The sequence below is a fragment of the Sorex araneus genome, chromosome 5 (genome assembly GCF_027595985.1).
Source record: "Sorex araneus isolate mSorAra2 chromosome 5, mSorAra2.pri, whole genome shotgun sequence".
In the NCBI taxonomy this organism is placed as follows: domain Eukaryota; kingdom Metazoa; phylum Chordata; class Mammalia; order Eulipotyphla; family Soricidae; genus Sorex; species Sorex araneus.
In genome coordinates, this window is record NC_073306.1 from 115,623,444 (window position 1) to 115,649,339 (window position 25,896).

The 25,896-nt window shown below is 52.7% G+C and overlaps 2 protein-coding genes across 3 annotated transcripts; one reads left to right on the forward strand and one right to left on the reverse strand.

Annotated features, from left to right (window-relative positions):
- Nucleotides 1-1,571: 1,571 nt before the first annotated feature.
- On the reverse strand, nucleotides 1,572-8,217 carry DEFB124 (defensin beta 124). The gene is made up of 3 exons (XM_055139936.1): nucleotides 8,170-8,217; nucleotides 6,389-6,404; nucleotides 1,572-1,816 (listed from the first exon to the last, which is right to left on the reverse strand). The coding sequence occupies exons 1-3, from the start codon at nucleotides 8,215-8,217 to the stop codon at nucleotides 1,572-1,574; spliced, it is 309 nt and encodes a 102-aa protein (XP_054995911.1).
- A 3,069-nt stretch (nucleotides 8,218-11,286) lies between these two features.
- Nucleotides 11,287-24,827, forward strand: REM1 (RRAD and GEM like GTPase 1). 2 transcript variants are annotated; one of them, XM_055139726.1, is made up of 5 exons: nucleotides 11,287-11,394; nucleotides 12,370-12,782; nucleotides 13,909-13,991; nucleotides 20,983-21,184; nucleotides 24,068-24,827. In XM_055139726.1, exons 2-5 carry the CDS (start codon nucleotides 12,443-12,445, stop codon nucleotides 24,337-24,339), a joined length of 897 nt encoding a protein of 298 aa, XP_054995701.1. In that variant the 5' UTR covers nucleotides 11,287-11,394; nucleotides 12,370-12,442; the 3' UTR covers nucleotides 24,340-24,827. The 2 variants fall into 2 exon arrangements, with proteins under 2 accessions (XP_054995701.1, XP_054995702.1); XM_055139727.1 differs by having other exon boundaries at nucleotides 21,053-21,184.
- The last annotated feature ends 1,069 nt before the right edge of the window (nucleotides 24,828-25,896 follow it).

The following is a 25,896-nucleotide window of genomic DNA, read 5'->3' on the forward strand; positions in this document are numbered from 1 at the left end:
ATGGAGGGAAAGAACACATGAGTAAATTTAGTTCCATCCAGGTTTTGGGGGGTAGTTTCCTTGGAAGGAGCACACCTAGCAGTGCTCTGGGATTACTCCTGGCTCTGTGCTCAGGGATCCCTCCTAGAGGGACTCGGGGGGCCATATGAAGTATTGGGGATCCAACCTGGGTCGGGCACAAGTAAGGCAAGCCCCTTACCTGCTGTACTATACCTCTGGGCCCTATTTGTTTCTTGTCTTGGTTTCTGAGCTGCCTCTGGCTGTGCTCAGGACTTAACGCCTCGCTCTATAATCAAGGATCACTGCTGGCAGTGCTCTGGGAACTCATTAGGTGCTAAAGATCAAACCTGGGTCAGCTGCACACAGAGCAAGTGTTTGAGTCCCCCGCCACACCTAGCTCTCTGGCCCGGTTCAATCCAGTTTACAACCTGGTCTAGTTCGACAACTTCGATATACTCTGGCAATTTCTCAAGTTCTAAGAGACTTGATCTTTTTGGCAGCTTTGCCCAGTCTTCGGATTTCTCTTCTTCTCCCCTTGCCTCTCCCGCTACGCCAACGGGGCCAACGATGAGGAGCTCAGATAGCTGGCTGGAATCTGCTGGAAATTCAAATGACTGGGGTTTGTCCACCGCAAAAACACCCCTTAGTTTCCCGCTCTGTCTGGTTGCCACTCAACTGACATGATGCCCAAGGTCTGTTGAGGTTTCATGATCATACCAGGCATCTCATGTCAGTTTTCGAGTTCTCCGCAGTTCTGTTGCTACTCTACCCCCACTATAATGGATACCAAAAAATGGGCCAGCTCTCCGTTCAATGTCTAGACAACCTAGATTTAAGGTAGTGCCAAACCCCAAGTGATACTCAGGTGTTGTGCTTTGTTACTGAAATAATCTGATGCTTCCATGCTTATGGGCAAAGAGCTACGAGCCGAGCCCTCTCTGCTGCCTTAGATATATCCCCCGGACCCTCTCCAGCTGGAAACTAAAGGGTTAACACCTGGTGCAGCAAGTAGCCCTCCACCACCCACCCAGAGACTGTCCCCTGGGTTCAGCATCCCTTCAGCTCTGAAGCATTTCCAAGGTCAACACTCTTTCTTGGCCTGGCAAGGCTGGGTTCATGCTCTTACTCCAAGACAGATCTGAACTCTCTAAATGTCTCCAAGGACAGTGGACAAGAGCCTTTCTGCTGTTGGCATTGCCTCGACTTACCCAACATGTCTGCTTGACTCTGGCTTCATCCCCCTGGAAGAAGTTGGCAGACAAAGAGAGTGTTTCCCAACTTCATTTCTCTTAAACTCAGCTCTGTGTACTCAGGGATCACATATAGTGGGGCTTGGCGGGCCATTTGTGTGTGTGTGTGTGTGTGTGTGTGTGTGTGAGAGAGAGAGAGAGAGAGAGAGAGAGAGAGAGAGAGAGAATTGAACCTGGGTCAGCTGCATACAAGACAAGCGCCTTCCCCACTGTACTAGAGATCGAGAAATTTTTGCTGAGCTCGACAGAGAAAACTAAGAGAACAGAAACCATTGGTCACAAAGCCCCATCTTCCCAGGCACTCCCACTCCCTTCCACCAACTACACATCCCACACCTCCCTTTGGGGCTGGGGAACAGCGAATAAGCAACCCAGGAAGACAGGGGTGTGTGTTTTATTGAAGAGCAGGTGTGCCTGCTGAAGGCAGGGGCGCAGCTGAGGCTTGCTTCTGTCGGAGAGGCAACGCAAGGTAGCATCCGGGCACAGGTGCATATAGGTGTCTTGCTTCAAGCAGTAAATCCGGTAGGCCCCTGGGCCCCTCCAGCATCGTTTGAATTCATTTCTCCCTGCGCGAAGGAAGATTACGGATCACAGAGAGCCCAGGAGTTACCGCTGGGACCAGCGTCCACAGGTCTGAGCCAAATCAAGGGCTAGGCCACAAGTGACATTAGTTCCATGGGCCCGCTTAGCTCTCAGATCTTTTGTTGGACTGTCAGACCCAAAACAGACCTGAGGTCCCGGGTGCGACCCCTTGTCATTGGTTTCAGCACAGATTAAGATGAAGTCACGATATAGACTGAACACGATGGCCACTCAATACCTGTATTGCAAACCACAACAACCCAAAGGAGAGAGAGAACAAGAGGCAATGCCCCGCCACAGAGGTGGGGGTGGGGGCGGGGTGGTAGGGGGGTTGGTGGGAGGGATACTGGGATCATTGATGGTGGAGAACGGGCACTGGTGGAGGGATGGGTACTTGATCATTGTATGACTGAAATGTAAGCAGGAAAGTTTGTAACTCTGTAACTGTACCTCATGGTGATTCATTAAATTTTTTTTTTAAAATGTAAAATCACATACAGAAATTTAAAAATAAATAAATAAATAAAATTTAAAGAATAAAAGATGAAGTCACGAGTCAGATCACTGACAACTTAGACCACAGAGCCCAAGTCAGATATCAAGTCACTGGTTAGATGAAGGGTCTTAAAGCCCCAAGTCATATGCCAGGCCACAGGACACGGGCTCTGAGCAGGGCTCCAGGGGACAGACCAATGATCACTGATGAGGCTGCTACTTAAACCCTGGACCTCAGGCTCTGTCCAGATTAACCCATGGATCACCAGTTAGACTCTCACCAATTAGACTCATTTCTTGTAGAGTTTAACCCACACCTTGGGAACACTCTAAGCGCTTTTTGAAAAAATAACATTACCATTAGAGTTGAACACATGACAATCCCTGTCCTACAGAATAGGAAACTGAGGCACACAAGGTTAACACACTTGACCCAGGTAACACAGTCACTAAGGAACAGAGACAGGATTTCTAGCTCGAGAAACACCCCACCATATGCAAACTACTGCACATAGAGAATATTAGGATTTGGTGAGCGAATTTCAAACCCGGGGCCATGGGAGAATAAGTCCTTCCCCACCCCCAAGTTTTCTTGTTTACAGGCTGGGGTGGGGTATCTTTCTCTTATATTCATTCAACAGGCCTGGGATCACTCAGGTACCACAACAACCAAGACGGTCTGCTCCCTCAAGGATCTCCCAGCACGAGAGAGCCTTGATAACAGGAGCAAATAGACGTGGCAAGTAGAAATGCAAATATCAGGGGGTTGTGAGGCCGACCAGGGCGTCGGGAAGAAAAGCAGAGGATCACCACTTAGAGAGGTCTGTTTATTAGATGCTTCTAGAACGTGACCCATGCATGACTCAGAAGAACCAAGACCAGGGAATAGGGGTATGGGAGACCAAAGATAAAGACTTTCCTGACTGTACCAAGATTTAAAAAGATCCTGCGGGGACCGGAGCAATAGTACAGCGGGTAGGGCATTTGTCTTGCACGTGGCCAACCCAGTTCAATCCCGGCATCCCACATGGTCCCCCAAGCACTGCCAGGAATGATTCCTGGCTGCAGAGCCAGGACTAACCCCTGAGCATCACTGGGTATGACCCTCACCCCTGAAAAAAAAAAAGCAAAAAAATTTTTTAATAAAATAAAAAGATCCTGCGCTAATGAATTTTGGAATTGAGCATCTCGCCCAGAGATGTCTCCAGACCTTGCGCCAGGCTGAGTTCACTGGGGAGCCTCAGACGGGAGCAGGCGTGGTCCTTCCATCTCCCCAATGAACCCGGGCAGCCGCAAACCTCCAGAGCCCAATGAAAAGCTCATGTATGCGGGACCACCAGTGACTGAAAACTCCAAGCCTCATGGGATTGGGGACAGGCCACTCCTTTCTGTCTCCCCGCCCCTTTGGGGTCCTGGCTGTCACGCCCATGAACTGCTCCGGGTGCCATTTAAGTGAGCTAATGGCTAAGATCCGGAGACTCACACATGAATCTCAGAGCCGAGCAGCTCACTGCAGAGATGTCTCCGGGCCCCAACTATTTAAAATTTTAGAATTTCAGGAGCATCTCATGCCATGCATAACAAGCACTACAAAATAAATTAACTAGCATCTGTCTGTGGGGCACTCTTGAGTGGTAGTGAGGCAATTCCAAATAATGGTGGTGGGAAGGTGTAATGGTGGAACTGGAGTTGAAATATTGAATGCAACCAATTACTGTGAACAACTTTATGAAAAAAATCTAAAAATTTGAAAAAAATTAAAAGATCCCACAGACCTCACATGGTAGTTGGGCCAACATGCATGCTGCTCGGCCCTGTTCACCATCCAGTAATCTTAGGATGAAGCCCAGCTCGTCTCAAGGCCTCCATGTGGGAACCCAAGTGGAGTGCATGCCTTGCACCTGAGAAGCCCCAAGTGGAATCCCTGGCACCACAGAGCGCCCCCTAAGCACCACCTGGGGTAGTTGTGGAGACTCCTTGCACCAGTCATGGCCATGGAGGTGCCACTGTCCCAGAGTAGCATCGGATCACTGGACTTGATCATTGACACATTCGCTGAGGTAGCTGAATACCTCCAGAAGTGACCCCTGGCCCATGCTCTGAAGAGGGTGGGGAACATACAGAGTTTTTTTATTTGTTTATTTGATTTTGCTTTTGGGGGTTTTTTTGTATACAAGTTTAAAGTGTGTTATCCATCTGATCAATGGTTGGAATCTACCACAACTGTGTTGGGGGGCAGAGGGTAGGTAAGAGAGAGAAGGGACCAGTATGATAATAATTGGAAACGATTGCGCTGGACAAGAACTGAGTGTTGAAAGTTGGTAAAGGGTACATGATAACCTTTCAGTATCTGTACTGCCAATCACAATTCCCAAAAGGAGAGAGAGAGCGAGAGAGAGACAGAGAGAGAGAGAGAGACAGAGACACAGAGAGACAGAGAGAGAGAGGTGCCGCCACAGAGGCAGGCTGGCAGGCTGGGGGGTGGCAGTTGGAGGATGCTGGGAGGGAAACTGGGGACATTGGCTCTGGGAAATGTACACTGGTTGAAGGATGGGCATTGGAACACTGTGTGACTGAAACTCAAAAAATTAAATATTAAAAAAATAAAGTGTGGGGCTGGAGCAATAGCGGGTAGGGCGTTTGCTTTGCACGCGGCCGACCCGGGTTCAATTCCCAGCATCCCATATGGTCCCCTGAGCACTGCCAGGGGTGGTTCCTGAGTGCAGAGCCAGGAGTGACCCCTGTGCATCGCCAGGTGTGACCCAAAAAGCAAAAATTAAAAAAATTAAAAAAAAATAAAGTGTGTTCTCCACCCAATTCCCACTGCCTGTGCGCAGATCCCCCCTCGGCCACTCCTGAGTCCCAAGGCCATGGCGCCCTCCTCTGGACAGCTTCTGCCAGTGGGCAACGGCCGTGGCTTTAACCGCATTAGCCCCAGGCAGGCAGTAAACATTCAACAAATGGCAAGTAGGGTTACCAAAAGGACAGGGAGCTGGAGGGAGCCGTGTGGGCGCTAGACAAGCCCGCTCAATTTCACAGATGAAGACGACAGGGGACTTGCCCCACTTCTGGCCACAAGGGAGACTTGGGGCACAGTGACAGATCCAAGCTCCTGGGATTCAGTGGGAGCAGTTCCTAGAGCCCCCTTCATACATCGTCACTTAACTGTCCCAAAGCCAGGACTCAGAAACTGTCACTTTTGTCTACGGTTCACGGGTCCCAAACTTACCCTACTAATCTCCTTTCAGGGGAAAAATTAAAAATTGCTCAGAACCCCCTTGGCTGCCAAACCTACCTGGAAATCTGCCCTTTTTGTTTTTGTTTTGCTTGGAGGCCACACCTGGCAGGGCTCTGGGCTTACTCCTGGTTCTGCGCTCAGGGAGCACTCCTGGCAGAGTCCACATACGGTACGCTGAGGATCAAACCAGATCGGCCGCATGCAAGGCAAGCGTCCTACCTGCTGTACTGTCTCTCTGGACCACACCTTATTTTCCTTCTGAAGGTGATTTGGACCCTATCTAGAGGTGCTCAAGGCTCACCCCCGGCTCTGTCCTCAGTAGGTCATTCCTGGCAGTGTTCAAGGGACCATATGTAGTGCTGGCAATCAAACCTGGTCAGCCACACGCAAGGCAATTGCCCTGCTCACTGTACTATCTCTCCACCCCGAAAGGCAACTCCCTTTAGAGGAGAAACAAAGCACCCCACAATTGCACCCGAGACTGCCACCCCCAACCATTCCAGACCCTGGGAAGGCCTGGTCTTGTCCACTCGGGAACCACTGGCCTGTCTGTCATGCCCCCTCCTCTGACTTCATCTCTCCTACTCTCCTCTTGTGCTCCCCACCCCAGTGACACCTGCACCCTGCTTCTCCTCAGAAGCATCGTCACCCTCCTGTCTCCTCCTTCCTCCAGCCTGTCTTACGAGAGGTGCAGGTCTCTGCATGAACCCACTTGATACAAACCTAGTAGCTCTGGGCCCGGGAACCAGTCAGTGGGCTGAGCGCAGACTTTGCATGTTTGAGGCCCAGGCACGGGCCCTGTTACTACTTGATGCCCTGTGACCACTTGGAGTGTGATCCTGAGCACCACTGGGTGTGGCCCTAAAACAGGAGAATAAAAATGACATACAGGGGGCTGGAGTGATAGCACAGCGGGTAGGGCGTTTGCCTTGCACTCGGCCAAACTGAGTTCGATTCCCAGCATCCCATATGGTCCCCTGAGCACCGCCAGGGGCGATTCCTGAGTGCAAAGCCAGGAGTAACCCTTGTGCACTGCCAGGTGTGACCCAAAAAGCAAAAAAAAAAAAAAAGACATACAAATATACACATTTCCCTGGGGAAGGCGGGGACAGGTGACAATGGCTGGCATGGGGTGATGAATACAAGGACGAGGGGCGTGGGATTATACTATTTTTCACTTATGTTCTAAATTTTTCTAAAATAAAATGATTGCTTTTAAGAACACACAGCATTCCACTTTTCCTAGTTGGCTGAATTTTACGTTTTTCTATAATAAATGTCTAATTCGCCTTCTTCTTAATCTCTCCACTTTGAAGTTCATCTGAAATTTCCCAAATTAAAAGTTGAAAGACAAACCAAAGCAGAGGCCTTCCTGAGCGCCCCGGCCCCCTCTGCCCCCACCACCCCCAGCTCCTTGCCCTGCTCCCATTCTCAGCACACGACACTCCTGGCTCTGTCTGTGTGTGTTTGGTCATTTTCTGGCTGAAACATCAGCTCCATGAGAACCAGGACCTTATTTCCTTCCACTGCTGGGTCCCTAGTCATTGTATTAGAGCCCGATGCGCAAGAAACACTTTTCAGGTGAAGAGTGGTTGAGGCATTCCATTGTAAGGCTCAGGAAACTGAGGGGCCCACTGAACAACTTGCTGTAAAGCTGCCCAACAAATCAGATGCAGGCATGACTCATCTCTGTGCACTCACACACCCTCACACATTCACTCACACAGTACTTACACACCCTTACACATTCACTCACACAGTACTTACACATCCTCACACTCAAACATACACATATCCTCATACACACACACACGCACATACATCCTCACACATTCACTCACACAGCACTCACACACACTCACACATCCTCATACACTCACACATGCTCACACACATCCTCACACATTCACACACACTCACACACATCCTTACACACTCACACAGCACTCACATACACATCCTCACACACTTATTGCACTTACTCACACAGCACACACATCTCACACCCACACAAATACACTCTCTCACACACACATTCTCACTCATACACATCCTCACACACAACTTACTTTCACACTCACTCACAGACATACGCACATACACACATACATATACTTTCACTCATACAACATATCACATACACACAGTGAAACACATGTACACACACTCATACATACATGTACCATACATACATCACATTAACATACCACATACAGATGACACATACACGCATATACATACACAAACCACATATACTCACACACCACATATATACACTTAAACACATATACACACCCACACGTATAAACACATATTACACTCACTCACACACATACACATACTACATACATATATCACACATATACATATACATACACATACCACATATATAGTTACATATACACATTCACGCACACACATAAACACACACACCACTTACACAGACGTACACCAATACACTTACACATACCACATACACATGAATACACATATGCACACCATGCACACATCACATACCACATAAACACACTCATGTACACACACATACACACACACACACTTACAGAGACGCTTGCTCATGCATGGACTCTTAGCTGGAGACACAAGGTCCAGGGCCAGGAGAATCATAAAGAGCAGAAACAGCCGGGTCATGGCCACAGGGCTTCTGGGGAGAACAGGAGAGCCCGGGAGTCGAGCAGGTGGAGTCCCCGCCTTTGCTGTGGACCCACGGGGCTGCAGATCAAGACAGGAGTGTGGGCAGCGGGTGAGCCAAGGGGCAGTGCTCCCAAGAGTGTGGCTGGAGCTCTGCCAGCTCCCTGGGGAACTGGTCATCTATACCTGTTGGGGGCTTCTGAGCTCGGAGGCAGAAAACAGCGTCCGGGGGCCTGAAAGGGTCCCTTCCCCCACCAGAGATGGAGGAGACGGCCTTCGCTGCAGAGGGGCCTGGTTCAACACCAAAGTTATTGGTCTCTCGGGGCCAAACCTATTCTTTAAGAAGTGGCGGTAAGTCCAAATACTTTATAGTTCCCCTTCTTAAGTCCAGGGATGGAAATGGGACCCACAGACCCTTTCAAAAAGAAAGTAGGTCGTGAGATGGGCTCTGGAAACGAGACAATAAATGGGACCTGCTGCGCCAAGTCCACGGAAAATGAACTGATATAGCCCAGGGACTCCCACAGTGCCACAGGTGCCCAGAGCAGCAGCTGAGGATTGCCCAACACACACGTTCTCAAGTTCTCCCCAAACCTACCGAAGAAAAAGCTGAGAGTGGGTTCTAGCAAGTGGCCACGTCCTTGTTTAGCCCCTGCAAGGAATTTTAGGAGTTTTGAGAGTGCTGGAGGGACGCAAGCATCTGAGCAGAATCCTGAGAGACGACCAGAGGCGAGGCAGTTCCAGGAATAAAATGCACCTGGGAGTGCGGGCCTGGCCTCCGTGAGGGGTGTGCCGGGCAGAGACTAGCAGTGAGCCCAGAGAGGACAGGAGCCAGGGCTGGACAGGCCCTGGATGTCAAATGTAGGCCGCTGTACCTTAGACAAGTAGGATTTGCAAAGCTTTTTAAATTCCTTAGACAACCAAGTTTTTAAGCAAAGATGTAAGCTGGGCAGATTTCCGTTTTAAATGAGGAAACTGAAATCCGAAGAAGGAAAGGGGCTTGACTAAACTCCCACCGCAATTAAGTTGCAGCACTGGGACTGAAGCCACAGTTGCCTCCCTCCCAGACAACGTACAATGCCGTGCATACCACACAGCCCGTCCTGCGGGTGGGGAAGAGGCGCTCAGAGGGCCAAGGCGCGGCAGGAAGCCAGGCGTGACGGGGTTCGGCTTCTCCCACAGTGCGTGGGCTCAGCTAATCGACCCGGCTGCTGTGGGAATTGCTTTGAGCTGGACACCTGGAACCCGTCAGCCACGACAATGAGCCCACCCACAAGTACAACCTGGTGTCCAGGGCCCCCAAAAACACAGCACCACTGACCGGGATAGAAAAGTAGGGACCCTCCTCAAAAAGGTCCTGACCCTATGGATGGCTAAAGCCACCACTTCCAGAAACAGGAGAGATAATACAAGCAGCTAGGGCACTTGCCTTGCATGTGGCTGACCTGGGTTCAATCTTCAGCATTACCTATGGTCCCTCAAGTATCCCAGGAGTGACCCCTGAGCACAGAGCCAGGAGTAAGCCCTGAGTATTGCCAAGTGGAGCCCACTCCCCAAAATAAATAGACAAAACATTAAAAATAAATAAAATCCCCAGGTCCCTCTGCCAAGATCACACAGTGTCTCCTCCTACATGCACACCTGTTGTCGCCACTGCTGTAAGATCATCTCTGCGAGGGAAAAGGACCTGAAGCTCACAGGCAGAGGCCTGAGTCTACGAGAGAGCTGGGTCTGCCCGACCTCTCGAGGAGCTGAGAGGGCTGGAGAGGTAGTGCAGCAGGTTCTCACCCTGGCACCGCAAAGAGTTCCCTAAGCACTGCAAAGGAAGAAAGAGAGAAAGAAAGGAAGGAAGAAAGAAAGAAAGAAAGAAAGAAAGAAAGAAAGAAAGAAAGAAAGAAAGAAAGAAAGAAAGAAAGAAAGAAAGAAAGAAAGAAAGAAAGAAAGAAAGAAAGAAGGAAGGAAGGAAGGAAGGAAGGAAGGAAAGAAGGAAGGAAGGAAGGAAGGAAGGAAGGAAAGAAAGAAAGAAAGAAAGAAAGAAAGAAAGAAAGAAAGAAAGAAAGAAAGAAAGAAAGAAAGAAAGAAAGAAAGAAAGAAAAAGAGAGAAAGAAAAAGAGGGAGAGAGAGAGGGAAAGAGAGGAAGAGAGAGAGAGGGAGGGGGGTCTGGAGCAATAGCACAGCGGGTAGGACATTTGCCTTGCACGCAGCTGACCCGGGTTCGATTCCCAGCATCCCATATGGTTCCCTGAGCACCGCCAGGAGTAATTCCTGAGTGCAAAGCCAGGAGTAACCCCTGTGCATCACCGGGTGTGACCCAAAAAGCAAAATTTAAAAAAAAAGGAAAGGGAGGGAGGGAGGGAGGGAGGGAGGGAGGGAGGGAGGGAGGGAGGGAGGGAGGGAGGAGGAAGGGAGGAAGGGATTCAGACAAAGTGCCCAGACCATCCCAGGTAGAAGGGAAGTGACCTGAACACGCATCAGAGTGGAGACAGTCATTCTGGCAGGCGCAGGACCACCCTCCCTGAGACAAAGGTGCTGACCGAGAACTTGGTGAATGCATGAATGAATGGGTCAGTCAGTGATGTCGGGACAACACCCTCTTCAGTGCGGGCTTCCTGAGCTCCTACGTCCCGCCAGTCCTCTCCCTACATTGACCCTCCTCGCAAACCGGTTTCTCAACCAACTCAGCACCCCCTTGGGCACGATGGGAGCTCAAATATCCTGAACTCCGCTCCCACGACGGCAGAATCGCCTCTCCTGTAGGGGGGCCCTACCAGGGAATCTGGACATTCTGCTCCCCACAAGTGGCTTATCTAAGAAGGGCAAAAGTCGGTGAGCCCCACTGCTGGATTCGGAGCCAGAAATTCTGTACCTAATCCTTCCTCTCTCGCCCCCACCCCTGCACCGCCGCCCCCAGGCGGGCGGAGGAGCCGAGAGAGGCGGCGGGTCGGCAGCGGTCAGCAGAGTGCGTCCAGCGGCCCGGGCCGCGGGGACCCCGGGGCTGCCCTAACGGGGCGGGGCTGCACCCGGCTGGACCCGGCTGGACGCGGCGGGGTCGCGGCTCCTCCCCCGGCGGGGCGGCGGGGCGGGACCGGCCCGAGGGGCTGCAGCCCAGGCGGCGGGACACCCTGAAGCACCCGGGCGGCGGCGGCTGCGGGGACTCGGGACCCCTCCCCACCCCAGGTAAAGGCCGGGACTTGGCGGAGTTGGGACGGAGTTCGCCGGGCGCCTGCAGAGTCGAGCTGGGGGGGGGGGGGGGGGTGGGGAATGTCCCCTGCAGCGCCAACCGGGCAAGGGGACCCTGGACCCCCGCGTGCCCGGGCAGCTTCTGCGATCTCGGGCGCTGGGAGGACTGGCAAGCCTCGGAGCGGGACACTCTCACGGCCCGGTGGGGGGCTGGGGGCGCTCGGCGCCAGGGGTCCCGGCCCCGGCAGCGCGAACTTGGACCGCCGGCGCCGTCACACTTGCGCTCCCGGGCCCTGGGGCTTCTCCCCCCGCCCCCTGCCAGGACCCTGTCCTGTCACCGCAAACTTGGGGCCCGGCTGCCGCACACCCCCCACCCCCAGCCCCAGCCTGAGGCCGCAGCGCCGGCCCGGCGGCTCCTGAATTTTTCACGTAGGGGGCGGGCCGGACGCACGTTCCCCTGACAGCGGGGCGCTCGGGTTACGCCCGGGGAGAACCCCCCCCCAGGACCACCTCGCCCTGGGGAGGCGCACCCACCCCGGCCTGCCTCTTCCTCGGCCTAAATGCTCTCGGGCGGTAGAATTAACCCCTCCCCCCGCGAAGGACACCCCCCTACCCCCCAATTCCCCTCCAAGAACCCCCAGCTGTGCGGGCAACTCAGGTGCCTTTCGGGGTGCGAATGCGGTTCCTGTTGGGGCCCGCGATAGGAGGGCCTGCGCTGGGGTCCTCACCCGGCCACGCTCCAGGCAGGGGAAAGGGACCCCTAGGGCGCACGCTGGTGTGTGCGGGTCACAACTTGGTGCTCTCGCCCCTCCCAGCCTGATGCCGGTTCACACCGGACCTGAAGCAGAAACTTCAACCCCAAGGAGCCGGCCCCTCCCGTTAGATGGGGGTGGCACCCGCAGAGGGGCGTCTAGGCAGCTGATCTGGACCCCAAAGGGGCTCAGAGTAATTCACCATCCCTTCTCTTCGCAGGAGGAAGGAAAGAGGAGAGGAACCAAGCAGGAAGGAAGGAGGGAGGGAACAAGCCAAGCCCCCCTTCCCGAGGATGACACTCAACACGCAGCAAGGAGCAAAGACCTCCCTCCAGAGGAGAGCCAGCACCCCGCTGCCCCTGTCATCCCGGGGTCATCGGCCAGGCCTCCTGTGCGCCACACCGTCCATGAAGTCCCAGCATCCCCGGCTGGGCCAGTCAGCCTCTCTCAACCCTCCTGCCCGGCAACCCTCACCAGCCCCCAACAGCTGGTCCTCAGAATCCAGCGACTCGGAAGGCTCCTGGGAAGCCCTTTACCGGGTGGTGCTGCTTGGAGACCCGGGAGTTGGGAAGACCAGCCTGGCCAGCCTCTTTGCAGGGAAGCAGGAACGGGAGCTCCATGAACAGCTGGGAGGTAGGCCCTGAGGGCCGGCTGGGAGGTGGGCAAAGGAGCGACAACCCTTGGCTGCAGGGGCCAGGAGGCTGCCAAGTACCGCTGGGTAAGGCATATACGCTCCACCATTCACGTCAACTGGAAAGTGAAGGGCACCCCCGAGAGTTGTGCAAGGTACAGCAAGACAGTGGTCCATGGGAGGGGAATTCCTTGGATAATAAGCCAGAAGTCGGCCAATGTCTTAGGTGCAGGATTATTCCCTGTCATAAGGAAAGCAATTCTGAATTCCGTGAGTCTATGAGTAAAGAAAATAACTTTCCGGGGCTGGAGCGATAGCACAGCGGGTAGGGCGTTTGCCTTGCACGCGGCCGACCCGGGTTCGATCCCCGGCATCCCATATGGTCCCCCAAGCACCGCCAGGAGTAATTCCTGAGTGCAGAGCCAGGAGTAACCCCTGTGCATTGCCGGGTGTGAGCCCCAAAAAAGAAAAAATAACGTCCAGATCCTACTCTCCCCTGCTCCTGGGTCCCCCCGGTCCCCTGGCCAGTCATCCTGGGGCCGCCATGACCTGCAGCAAAACTAAGATCCTACCTACTCCAGAGGAGACTTGCAGATGCTAGGTTCTGAAACCTGAATTTCTTTATCCCCTAGAGACTCGGAGAACTTAGAGTTGTCCGGGGTTCTGGTAATGGGGCGTGAGAAGATGAAAAATGAAGCTGGGTTCCTGTAGCACTGGCTGAAAGGTCGCAGGGTGAGGGGGACAGGGTTGGACCCGCAGTGAGAGCCCATAGGAGAGGTCTATAGGAGACATGCACCAGAGGGGAAGGCAGGGGCCCAGAAGATACAGGAGTGCCGGAAGCACATGCTAAGGAGAATTCCCAGCTCAAGATTAACCCCTCCAACACCCCACTCCCATCCAGGCAACCTAGCCACTCTCTAGCACCTACTGTGCACCGGGTACTGAGCTGGCTTCTCAGCGAGGCTTCTTCACGGGTCCAGAGAGACAGGCCTCAGTGTGGTGAGCCTCAGTGTGGTGAGCACCTCCAGAGAAAGAGCAGAGGACACTGTGACTGCAAAGGAGGGTCTGGGCCCACCCTGTCCCCAGGCCTGCCTCCTCCCTGAGTTCCGGCTCTTTCCTCGCTTGCAGAAGAAGTGTACGAGAGGACGCTCACAGTGGATGGAGAGGACACCACGCTGGTGGTCGTGGACGCCTGGGAGGCCGAGAAACTGGTAGGGAACAGCAAGGGGCCGGGGGTGGGGAGAACTGGGCCTCATCACAGGCTCCATCCCCTGCGTAGGCACCAAAGAGCAAGGACTAGGCGGGGAGCATCCTTAAGCTCCCAAATCCCAGCGCTCCTAAGCAACCTCTCCAAACAAAGACCTCGCACGCCTGACCCCCTGGTCCTCTCTGCTGGCCCTTCACCCTCGCTGCAGCCACGCCAGGCTTTGCTCCTCCTGCCGCCTGTCAGCCTCCCACTGGCCATTAGCGCCCTCATTCCATTCCACCCAGCTGTGCTCTGCAGAGACGGGAGCACGGGACTGAGCACCGGCACACCTGAGGTGGAATTCTCCTTTCTTTTTCTTACCAGTTGTGTGGTTTTGTCCAAGCCATGAACTTCAGTATTCACATCTGATAAGTGGGTCAATCACTCCTATCTTTCTTACCAGCTGGTTTTTATTTGTTTTGGCTTTGGGGACACACCTGACTGTGCTCAGGGCTTACTCCTGGCACTGCACCCAGGGACCTCAGGGGACCATACAGGGGGTTGGGGGTTGAAGGATTGAACCTGGGTAGGCTGCCTGCAAGGCAAGCACTTTCCCAGCTACCTCTCCAGCCCACCAGCCTTGGGAAACTCTTATGCAATTGCACAGAGGTGAGCACTGTTTAGAACACACCCCAAACATGGTGACCATGGGGCCAGAGAAGGTTGGAATGCGTGCTGGTAGCTCATGGTCCCCAAGCACGACGGGGAGTGTTTCTGAGCATCATGCCAGGAGCAGCCCCGAGCACTGTCAGATGTGGCTCCAAATCAAGCAGTAATGGTGAACATAGATGAAATACGTAAATTGTGATCACTCACATTAACTGTAACTCGGGAGCTAGGGAAAAAAGGAAACCAGAAGGTGTCCTCCCCTGGCCCCTTTCAGAGCAGAAGAGAACGGCAGACTGGAACATGGCCCTCTCATGCTCTTATCTTGCTTGAGTTTTCTTTTTTCCTTGCTTTTTGTTTGTTTGTTTTGGGGCCACACCCAGAAATGCTTGGCGCTTACTCCTGGCTCTACGTTCAGGGATCACTCCTGGCTGGTTGGAGTGACCATACGGGGTGCCGAAGATTTAATCCAGGTTAGCCGCGTGCAAGGCAGATGTCCTGCCCGCTGTAGGATTGCTCTGACCCCTTTTCTTCTCTTTTCTTTTTTTTTAATTATCTTTTTTATTGAATCACCGTGAGATACACAGTCACAAGGTTGTTCATGATTAGGTTTCGGTCATACAATGTTCCAATACCCATCCCTTCACCAGTGTACACTTCCCGTGACCAGTGTCCCCAGTTTTTCTCACCCTCTCCACCTGCCTTTCTCTCTCTCTCTCTCTCTCTCTCTCTCTCCCTCTCTCTCTCTCTCTCTCCCCTCCCTCTCCCCCCCTCCTGGGTATTATAATTTGCAATACAGTTCTGAAAGGTTATCATGTATATCCCTTTACTTTATTTACTATCGGCACTCAGCCCTTATCCAAAGTGACCATTTCCAACTATCATTGTCATATTGGTCCCCTCTCTATCCTAACTGCCCTCCCCTCCCCAGCCCCTTTTCTTGCTATACATGCTCACTGTAGAACTTTAGAGAAATATAACTAAGGAAAGAGAAGGATCTAAAATCACCTAGGATCTCTCCAAGAGGTAGGCCCCTCCTCTAGAATGCAGGGGGACCCTGTCCCTGGGCGGGGCTTAGGTGAGCACTGTTGGGTGATTAACCAGTGATAGGCCCAGAGGCTCGTCGTGACGAGCAATGTGGCCAATTCCTTTTAAGTAAGCTAAAAGGAAACTCGGGTCCAAAATGAACCAATAACTATGATGGTTCCCTTAATAGACATGCCATTTATGGAGTGTCAGTCCCTATGCTAAGCACGAGACATACATTAGGACTTTCTATCAAGGCAAAGCAGTGAATGTTCTGATTCCTATTCTACTTGAATTAAAGTTCAGAGGGGTTAATAATGTGCCAGACTTCTTGAATAGACACGTGGGATTCAAGTCCAGATCTAGAAAACCTCAGAGCCTATTCTCTCTCTGCTTCAGGACGACCCCTTTCTACAACCCTTTTCCTCCCCAGAAGTAACGCCTTCTGAACCTTAAACTGAGGTTTCTCTTTGTCACTCATTCATTTGTTAAGAAATATTTTCTAAAAAATATATATACATATATATTTTTTTTCTAGGGACTGGAGTGATAGTACAGCATGTCGGGCACTTTTCTTGCAAGCAGCTGACCCAGGTTCAATCCCTGGCATCCCATATGGTTTGCCACACACAGCCAAGAGTAATTCATGAGCTCAGAGTCAGGAATCACCCCCAAACCTCACCAGGTGTGGCCCAAAAAATGGAAGAAAGAAAAAGAAAAAAATATTTTCTAACTATTTCTGAATATACAACTTGGTCAGAACACTGGAAACCCAGCAGTGAATAGGGCAGACATGTCCCATAGTCTCATGAAACTCACAACAGGTGAGACGGGGTTTACTTTTTGGAATCAGTTAAGAATCCTATGGGGGCAGAGTCCTAGTCCTAGAAAACTAGGAACTGAGATTCTATGCCCTGCTGGCTATGTAGTTTTAAGAATATTTTCTCTTGTCTGGCCCTTGATTTTCCTTCAACTGAAGAAACTGAACTCATTTCACTGGTCGGTGACTGATGGCATCCCCCCAAATTAATTCATGTGGCAACAGCCTTTTTTGGAGTCAGTATCTATCATTTCCATCCTTGGTCTAGATGGTACTCTGATGTTAGGGAGAATATGAGAATAGTGTGTGTGAGCCTTTGGCTCATTTAATAGAACCCAAGTTTGACTAATTACCACCTACACAGAATACAAAAAATCAAATTCACGGGGCCTGGAATATAGCTCCGTGGTAAAGTTCTTGCCTGAAAGTGTGAAGTCTTGGAATTGATGCCAGATACACACACACACACACACACACACACACACACACACACACACACACACACACACACTTCTCATTCCTTACCCCAAGACCCAATGAAATAAGAGTTTATACAAGTGGGGTTCCTTGACTCTATTTTAATTACATCCCTTGGGGCAGAGAGATAGTATAGCAGGTAGGGCGTTTGCCTTGCACTTGAGTGATCTGGGTTTGATTCCCCACACCCCATATGGTCCCCCAAGCCATCCAGGAATGACCTCTGAGCATTGCTGGATGTGGCAAAAAAAAAAAAAATACATCCCCAGGGCTCTTACCCAAAAATCCGTGCACCAGATTATTTTATGACCCTAAAACATAAATCAAAATTCTCCCTAAATATTTCTGCAGTGAAGAATGGTCAAGAATGATACTCTTTCTGGGGCTGGAGCAATAGCACAGCGGATAGGACATTTGCCTTGCACGCGGCCGACCCGGGTTCGAATCCCAGCATCCCATTTGGTCCCCCAAGCACAGCCATGAGTAATTCCTGAGTGCATGAGCCAGGAGTAACCCCTGAGCATCGCTGGGTGTGACCCAAAAACCAAAAAATAAAATGATCCTCTTTCTACAGGTAGAGAAACTAAGACCCAGAAGGGAAAGAAATCTGTTCATAGTCAAGGTCGAGAACCCAGAATGAGACTCCATAGTTGTCTCCCAACCCAGGGTGAGATCCCACAGTTGTCTTCATGGTTATGTGGCCTGGGAAAGAATTGATATGGGCTGCTGAGAAATTATTTGACAGGGGTGATTCCTCCGTTCCTCTTGGGGAGCCCGGCAAGCTGCCGAGAGTATCCCGCCCGCACGGCAGAGCCTGGCAAGCTACCCGTGGTGTATTCGATATGCCAAAAACAGTAACAAGTCTCACCATGGAGACGTTACTGGTGCCTGCTCAAGCTAGTTGATGAGCAATGGGAGGACAGTGCTCAGTGCTACCCACTGAGTTCGTGCTTTCCTACTTGTCTGTCTTGCTTGGTTTTCAGAAAGCTTTTCTGGCTGCTCTCAGCAAAGTGTCTGTTCTTTCTTTCCAACCCCACTCACCAGTCCACAGGGAAGCCCTCCTACCTATACTTTGCCAGGTCGGTTTCTTCTGACTTCCACTATCCTCTTCCACTACCTGCCTGCCACTTGCATATGCTTCTCCCCACGATGCTTACACTATGCATTAAAACTCTCCAGCTCCCTAATCTTCCTCCAAAAAGATTTTGGAGGTCAGGAACCCTGTCTTAGAAACACTTAAACAAGTTATTCAGAGTCAGACAGTACAAGGGGTTGGTCCCTGGTCTTTCATGTGCTGACCCTGGTTCAATCCCTGGTACCACACGTCGTTCCCTGAGCAAAACTAGGAGTGATCCCTGAGCACAGAGTCAGGAGTAAACCCTGAGCACCACCAGATATGGCCCCAAAACAAGAACCAAGAGTTGTGCTTGGGGGAGATGGAAAGAATACAATGGGTAAGGCACTTGCCATGCATGCAGCTGACCTAGGTTCGATCGCCAGCACCCCACATGGTCCCCAGAGCACTTCCAAGAGTGATTCAGGAGTACAGAGCCAGGAGTAAGCCCCGAGCCCCACTGAGCGTGGCCCCAACCCTCTCAAAAGAAGAGAGCAATGCATACCTTGAAGGGGAGTGGGAACAAGGAGGGAGGGAAGACATACATAATCGTATTGCCAGCCAGGGACGGTGACTGCAGAATTCTGATGTTTGCATACTTTTATGGGGACTTGATTCTTATAGTTATGGCTGACCACCTGTGGTTTAATATCAGATATACCTCCAAACTTCCAAGTCAAGACATTCTTATCAGGCAGGACACTCCAGGGGCTCAGGGATTACCTCCCAGGAGCTGAGGGCAAAAAGTGGGTCTTTATTAAGGCAAGTTAATGCTTTGTTTTTAATATTTCCTCCCCTTCCCTTCCCTTGGTTGTTCTTATGGTGGTGGCAATGGCCAGAGTCATCACTCCTGGTTCTGTGCTCACCAGAAGTCACACACCAGGTTGCCATGCTTGCACACTCACCGTGGTGCTCACCAAGCATGGTGCTCCTTTAGTTGAGGTGCTGAGGTGCCACATACTTGCTTGGCAGCGATTGTACATTTTTTGTTTTGGTTTTGGTTTTGGGGTCAACCCAACAGTGTTCAGGGCTTACCCCTGGCTCTGCACTCAGGAATCACTCACTCCTAGCGGGCTCCATATGGGATAGAGGGAACATATGGGGTGCTGGGAATTGAACCCAGGTCAGCCACATACAAGGCAAACACCCTACATGCTGTAAAATCACTGTTCTACCTGAGGCCGTACTCTTTTTTTTTCTTTTTTCTTTTTGGGTCACATCCAGCGATGCACAGAGGTTACTCCTGGCTCGTGCACTCAGGAATCACTCCTGGTTCTGCTTCAGTGACCATATGGGATGCTGGGAATAGAACCCGGGTTGGCTGCATGCAAGGCAAACACCCTACCCATTATGCTACCGCTCCAGCCCCTGGGATTGTACTCTTTAGTTGATGCCCAGTTTTTGTGGTGCTTTTCCAAGGGTCATTGCAGTGCTCACACACATGCTTTCCAGGAGACACACTTCCTGACCATGGAGCTCACACATTTTCATGGTGGTACTCACTGGGTGTTGCATCCCTTTGTGGTCTTTATGGACAGCTGGATTTGATACAGCACAACTCACTGTGGCACTAGAGATCACAGGCAACAGAATTGCCATGCTCAAAGAGCAGAGCTTTCAGCTTTCACTCAGTGCATGTGAGACACTAGGGATTTGAACTCATGACCACATGTTTGTGAGGAAGGCTTTCCAAGGTATTGGAATTATTCTCTCTGTACTAGCAAGTTAATTTCTTTACCAGATAGTAGGATACATAAATTTCATTTCAGGACAGGAAGGGTCAGCTTGGAGAAAAGTAATAATACATTGATAAACAGGATAGGGTGTTTACCCTGCTGTGGTCAACCTAGGTTGGATCCTGGGCACCCCACGCCCAGCCAGGAGTGATCCCTGAGGGCAGAGCCAAGGGTAAGCCCTGGGCACTAACAGATATAGGCCCCAAAACCAAAACCAAACAAACAAACAAAATAACAACAACAAATAAACTTCAGTCCCATGAAACTGAAAACCCCTAAGTAAAAATATATCGAGGGCCTGAAGCAATAGTACAGTGGGTAGAGCATTTACTTTGCACGGGGCCAACCCAGGCATCCCATATGGTCCCCGAGCCCCAATTATTCCGAGCACCGCCAGGAATAATTCCTGAGTGCAGAGCCAGAAGTAAACCCTGAGCATCTCCAGGTGAGACCCAAAAAGCCAAAAAGAATACATATGCCAAGATGCAACTGAGTAATGAGGGCTCACTGGGAGGTGTGAGGAGTAGTCATCCTCTTCATCCTCTTCGTGATTATCATTAAATCATGCATGTCCTCGCTCCCACGATGACTGCATGCGTGTGTAGCTTGGCCTCTCAAAGAAAGCAAATGTGACTGTCTTTTCTCTATCAGCCTTCTGTGGGAGTTAACTGGAGGTTGTGGTGCCTTTCCCGCCCCTTCCCTGACATTCCACGGCTACTCCGACTTCAAAACTGTCCTGAAGAACTCTTCCCCTCGTGTCTGCCTCCTTCCTTCGTCTCCCTTCCTGCCCTTCTCTTCCGTTATTCTCCTAAGCCGGGACTGCAAAAGGACCCAAAGCACTCACGAGCCTGAGCCCTCCTCAGACTGAAGAGCTGACAGAGTCAGACCCTCCTTAGCGGGAAGAGGGAGCCGATGGCTCCAGGGTGTCCGGAGCGCAGCCTCCTGAGTGAGCGAGAGCAGTGAGGTCGCCCTGTTTTTCAAGCAGCACGGGGACCAAGAGCAGAGCTAGCCGTCCCCACCCCGCTACCCGCCTGTCTCGCCAACCTAAGAAATAATCCTTGGGCCCACCCCACTCACCAGATCATCCCAGTCCCGCGCGCCCCCTCCCCCCCTGCCCACTTTCAAAGCCAGGACCCAGGCACGCTCTGAGGATGGGCCTGGGGTCCCTCCCATGCAGGATGCGAGCTGGAGCCAGGAGTCGTGCCTGCAGACGGGCAGCGCCTACATCATCGTCTACTCCATTGCAGACAGAGGCAGTTTCGAGAGCGCCTCTGAGCTCCGCATTCAGCTCCGGCGCACCCATCAGGCGGACCACGTGCCCATCATCCTGGTGGGCAACAAGGCAGACCTGGCACGCTGCCGAGAAGTTTCCGTGGAAGGTGAGCGCCTCATGCCGCCTCCTCTACCTGCTTTCTCTCGGCCACGCTGCCAACTGCCCCTCCCATGAGCCTCGTCTCAGTGACCGTCCTCCTCTCACCTGTACCCCCCAAAACCGTCCCCTCTTTGCCTACGCCTGGGAGCGAGGGACATTCTAGCCTCTGCTCTCACTCCCCCAAACCAGTCTTCACTTCCTACCAGGTCTCCTCCCTACACCCCATCCCTTCCCTCCATGTGCATGGCCTCTGCCCAGTCCTGACCTGTCCTGGCCAGCCAGCCCTGTGCCTGTCAGCCCCCTCCCCCCGCACAACCAGTTCTGCTCACCAGCCTCGGGAGCTTCCCAGAACCACATCAGACCTTGTGACTTCTTCACTCGTGTGTTCCCCTGGGGCTCCCCAGGTCCTTAGTCAGAGACACTTAATCCACCCAGCACGATAGGCCCTGTGCCACCAGGCCTTTCCAGGGCTTACCTCGGCGGCCTCAGAAAGATAAATTGACTCCAACCTACAGCGAGTAGTAGAAATTCAAATTTCATGATGCCTCTGAGGCCAGGGATGGAGCTCAAGGACAGTTTCTATCTGCGGGAGGTGCTGTTTCCATTCCTGGCACATACATAAGCAAAGAAGGAACTCAAATGTCACAAGGTGTGAATCGTGAAGGAAACCGGACACTGTGCCGGGAGGGGAGTTCAGCCGGCGAACACCTGCTGTGCATGTCTGCCGCCCTGGATGTGATTCCCAGCGCCAGAACCAAACAGCAGCAACGGAACACCGTGGTTCAGCCAACAAGGGCAGAGCAAAACTTGTGAAGTTCTAGATGACTTATATTTAAAGAGACATGAGCAGTGCTTTTTGATCTATCTTTATAGGGTGTTTGCCTTGCACGCGGCTGACCCGGGTTCAATTCCCAGCATCCCATATGGTCCCCTGAGCACATCCAGGGGTAATTTCTGAGTGCAGAGATAGGAGTAAACCCTGTGCATCGCTGGGTGTGACCCCCCCCCCAAAAAATAAGATAACTACCTCCTAGGCAGGGGAGCCAGTTCCACAGGGTCATCGGTCCCTGAAAACTAGTCCAAAGACCTTCTGGCATCCCAGAGAGGGGAGAACCATCTGTTCTGTGACAGGTCTGCAGCAGAACAGTTTCATAACCCACTGTCTGGGAGACTTCGTGAAATGCGGATTTTCAAACCTCATCTCAAACTTACCAGGAATCATACTCTCTACAGGTAGACTTAGGAATCTGCATTAAAAAAAAAAATTGAGGTTCTGTGGTTAACAATGTTATGAATAATGGTTTCTCATGCACCTTATTCCAACACCACACCCATCACCAATGTACCCACCACCCTCTCCCAAGGACCCCAATACCCTTCCTCCCATACTCCCCCTACTCGGTTGTGTAAACCATTCTCCCATTATGATGTCGGTGGGCCCCACGGGTGACTTTCGTGAAGCGGGGAGGAGAAAGACGATCACTTTCTCTCCAACCGCCTCAAACACCCGGGACCCACGGCAACTGGGTTCTTGTCTCACTCGCAGAAAAGAATTTCAGGAGTAGACAAGTAGTGAAGTGAAAGATTTTATTCAGAGGTTTCTGAGAGAGGGAGGAAGGGATAAGTGGAAAAGAAATGCCAGTAGGAGTAACGCGCTCAAGAGAGAACGCGGGCTTCTCCAAGGGTGGAGGAAGCCTCGAATGGGCTATTGGGCTGGTTTTTATAGGGTTTCTCCAACCTGCCCTCACGTGGGGGCTTCCTTCCAGGTGAAAGTCCGTTACCAGGGAGGCTGGGTCAGTCTCAGGCTGGGTCAGTCTCAGGATTCTCCCTCCTAGAGGCTTTGTTAATCTGTTTCATTGCCAAGGGCCTTTCCCTATCTACCTACCTACATCAATTATATTGCCTTTGGCTCTTTGTTGCTCCCTTACTGTATGTGTTTTTTTTTCCCTTTGTTGGGGGGGGTGTTGGGGGTCACACCCTGTGATGCTGTTCAGAGGTTACTCCTGAGCCTGCACTTAGGAATTACTCTTGGTGATCGAACCTGGGTGGGCTGCATGCAAGGCAAATGCCCTACCAACTGTAAGGTAGCTCCAGTGCCTCACTGTGTATCTTCACATCCCCCAGATGAGAGAGATCGTTCTGCATGCATCCCTGTCCTGATACCTGTATCTATCCCTTTTCTGACTGACTTCACTCAGCATGATATCCTCCGGTTCCATCCATGTTGCTGCAAGTTGCATGCTTTTGTCCTTCCTTCAAGCTGCATGTAGGACAAAGTCCAGCCTAGTTCATTCTGATACACAAATCAGACCCTTTCCTTGCCTGAGGCCAGCCTCCCTATTTCCCCAGCCCCCTTCTGCAACCAGCTTCAATCACTGGCCTGGGCATTAGCTATGCACCACCAGGTCTCATCTATCTTCGAGGCCCCTGGGACCCAGCCAGACAAAAGACGTGCAAAGAAAAACGGCTTTTAAAAACGAACAGGCCTTGGGGCTGGAGCGATAGCACATCGGGTAAGGCGTTTGCCTTGCACGCAGCCGACCCAGGTTCAAATCCCAGCATCCCATATGGTCCCCTGAGCACCGCCAGGAGTAATTCCTGAGTGCAGAGCCAGGAGTAACCCCTGAGGTGTGACCCAAAAAGCAAAAAAAAAAAAAAAAAAAAAAACCGAACAGGCCTTGGGGGTGGAGCAATAATCCAGCGGGTAGGGCACACGGCTGACCCAGGTTCGATCCTCGGCATCCCACATGGTCCCCCAGCAACGCCAGCAGTAATTCCTGAGTGCAAAGCCACCCCCACCTCCCCAAAGCCAAAACCAAAAAGACTGAACACGCCTCTCTCTCTCTTCTGCCTTTTCGGTCTTCTCGGATGGGTCCTCCGCCTCGGCCAGAGGGTCGCGCGTGCGCGGTGGTGTTCGACTGCAAGTTCATCGAGACGTCGGCCGCGCTGCAGCACAACGTGGCCGAGCTCTTCGAGGGCGTCGTGCGCCAACTGCGCCTGCGCCGCCGGGACAGCGCGGCCCGGGAGCCGCCGACCCCCCGCCGGCGCGCCAGCCTCGGCCAGCGCGCGCGCCGCTTCCTGGCCCGCCTGACTGCCCGCAGCGCCCGCCGCCAGGCGCTCAAGGCGCGCTCCAAGTCCTGCCACAACCTGGCGGTGCTCTGAGGCCACCTGCGGGGGGCGGCGGGACCCTGGGGTGCAGGCTGGGCATCTCCAAGCAGCAAAGGCGTCGTGGGCCCTGCTGGCCTTGCGGCCGGAGGGCTGGAGCACTGCCCACGGCCCCGGCTTTGGGGAGCCGCCTTCTGCCCTGGCCAAGCGGTGGACAGACTTGCGGTGCCGCAGGCCCAGACTGGTCCTAAGAATCGTTTGTTTCCTTCTGTTTGTTTTTTAAAATGGGGTTCGTATCTTTTTGTAAAAATCTGTCTTGTCTCGGGGCCGCAGCGACAGTTCAGTGGGTAGGGCGTTTGCCTTGCATGCTGCCAGCCTCGACCAGCACCCCCTATGGCCCCCCCAAACCTGCCAGAAGTAATTCCTGAGTGCAGAGCCAGGGCCAGGAGTAAGCCCTGGACACCGCCTGGTGTGGCCCCCAAACAAGCAAACAAACAAAACACTCTTGTCTCTGGACTCTGGCCAAGAACCACCCCCCACCTTCCACCCCAATAAATCAGACCGGAAGGATGACCCGCCTGAAAGCCCAGACCTCTTCTTTTGGATTCTTCCAGATATGCCCAGCTCCCACTCTCCTGTCCACCCTGGCTGTGACCAGGCTTAGCCCCTTGGCCTAGTGTCACGGCTCAGTGAACTTGCTGGGCCAGTTGTGTGTTCACCTTCTCCCAGCCCCCAGGCCGGGACCCCTGGTCTTTGCAGGACACACGTGGAGCATAGTCACGGATCTGAGGTTTATCCTGCTCTGCAGATTGACAAAGGGCCTCTGCCCTGGGGATAGGGAAGCAGAGGATTGGTGCCCCCTGCCTGGGCTAAGCTCCCAGTGTGTTCCGGAACCTTCCCAGGGAGCAGGTGGTAAGCGTTCCAGGGTCACTCCGCCAGCCCAGACTCAGCCTCCTCCTCCCCTTTGTGTTGCAGCTTCCAAGAGAGTGAAGCTTCCAGCCGGCTGGAGCTGGGGCTGTGCCTTGGGGATGGGTCGGGAGTTTCCAGCCCGAGGGGAAGGGGTGTGACTACAGGGAAAGCAGAGCAGGATGCAAACGTTTGGATCTCAGCGTCCCTGGGCCCTGACGACTGACACGCCTGCCCCCGACCAGCTGCCTGCCCAGATGCTTCAGCCCCCCACATGGACCGCTTCCAGGGTGCCAGGGACACGGTGCCAAAAAGGAGTGGAGTTTAGGTGGGCGGGCTGTGTCCTCCAGATGCACCCCTCTGAGCCTGCCAGCCGGCTGGCCACTGATGGCCCTGGTTTCCCCACCCAACTTCAGCTTGGGGAAGGAAAGACAAGGAGGGTCTCCCCACCCCCACCCCCACCCCCACCCCAAGCGGTCTCCAGCCTGTGGTCATGGGGGAGGGGTGATGGCTGTGGAAAGTTGGCAGAGGCAGCCGGCAGCAGCCGGGAGAGTGGAAAAAATGATATCAAACCCGGAAAAATGCAGGCCGGATGGAGGGCCTCAGTCGGCCCTGGGAGGTGAGAGGGAGGAAGGGGGCGGGGTGGGGTGGGGGGCCTACAGGATGGGAAAGGAAGAGAGGCCAGGCAGAGAGTGCAGGCGCTGGGTT

Coding starts and splice junctions, on each gene's coding strand:
- REM1 (XM_055139726.1), top strand. CDS start 12,443: ATGACACTCAACACGCAGCAAGGAGCAAAGACCTCCCTCCAGAGGAGA. Junction 12,783..13,908: donor GCTCCATGAACAGCTGGGAG/GTAGGCCCTGAG, acceptor CCTCGCTTGCAG/AAGAAGTGTACGAGAGGACG. Junction 13,992..20,982: donor CCTGGGAGGCCGAGAAACTG/GTAGGGAACAGC, acceptor CCTCCCATGCAG/GATGCGAGCTGGAGCCAGGA.
- DEFB124 (XM_055139936.1), bottom strand. CDS start 8,217: ATGACCCGGCTGTTTCTGCTCTTTATGATTCTCCTGGCCCTGGACCTT.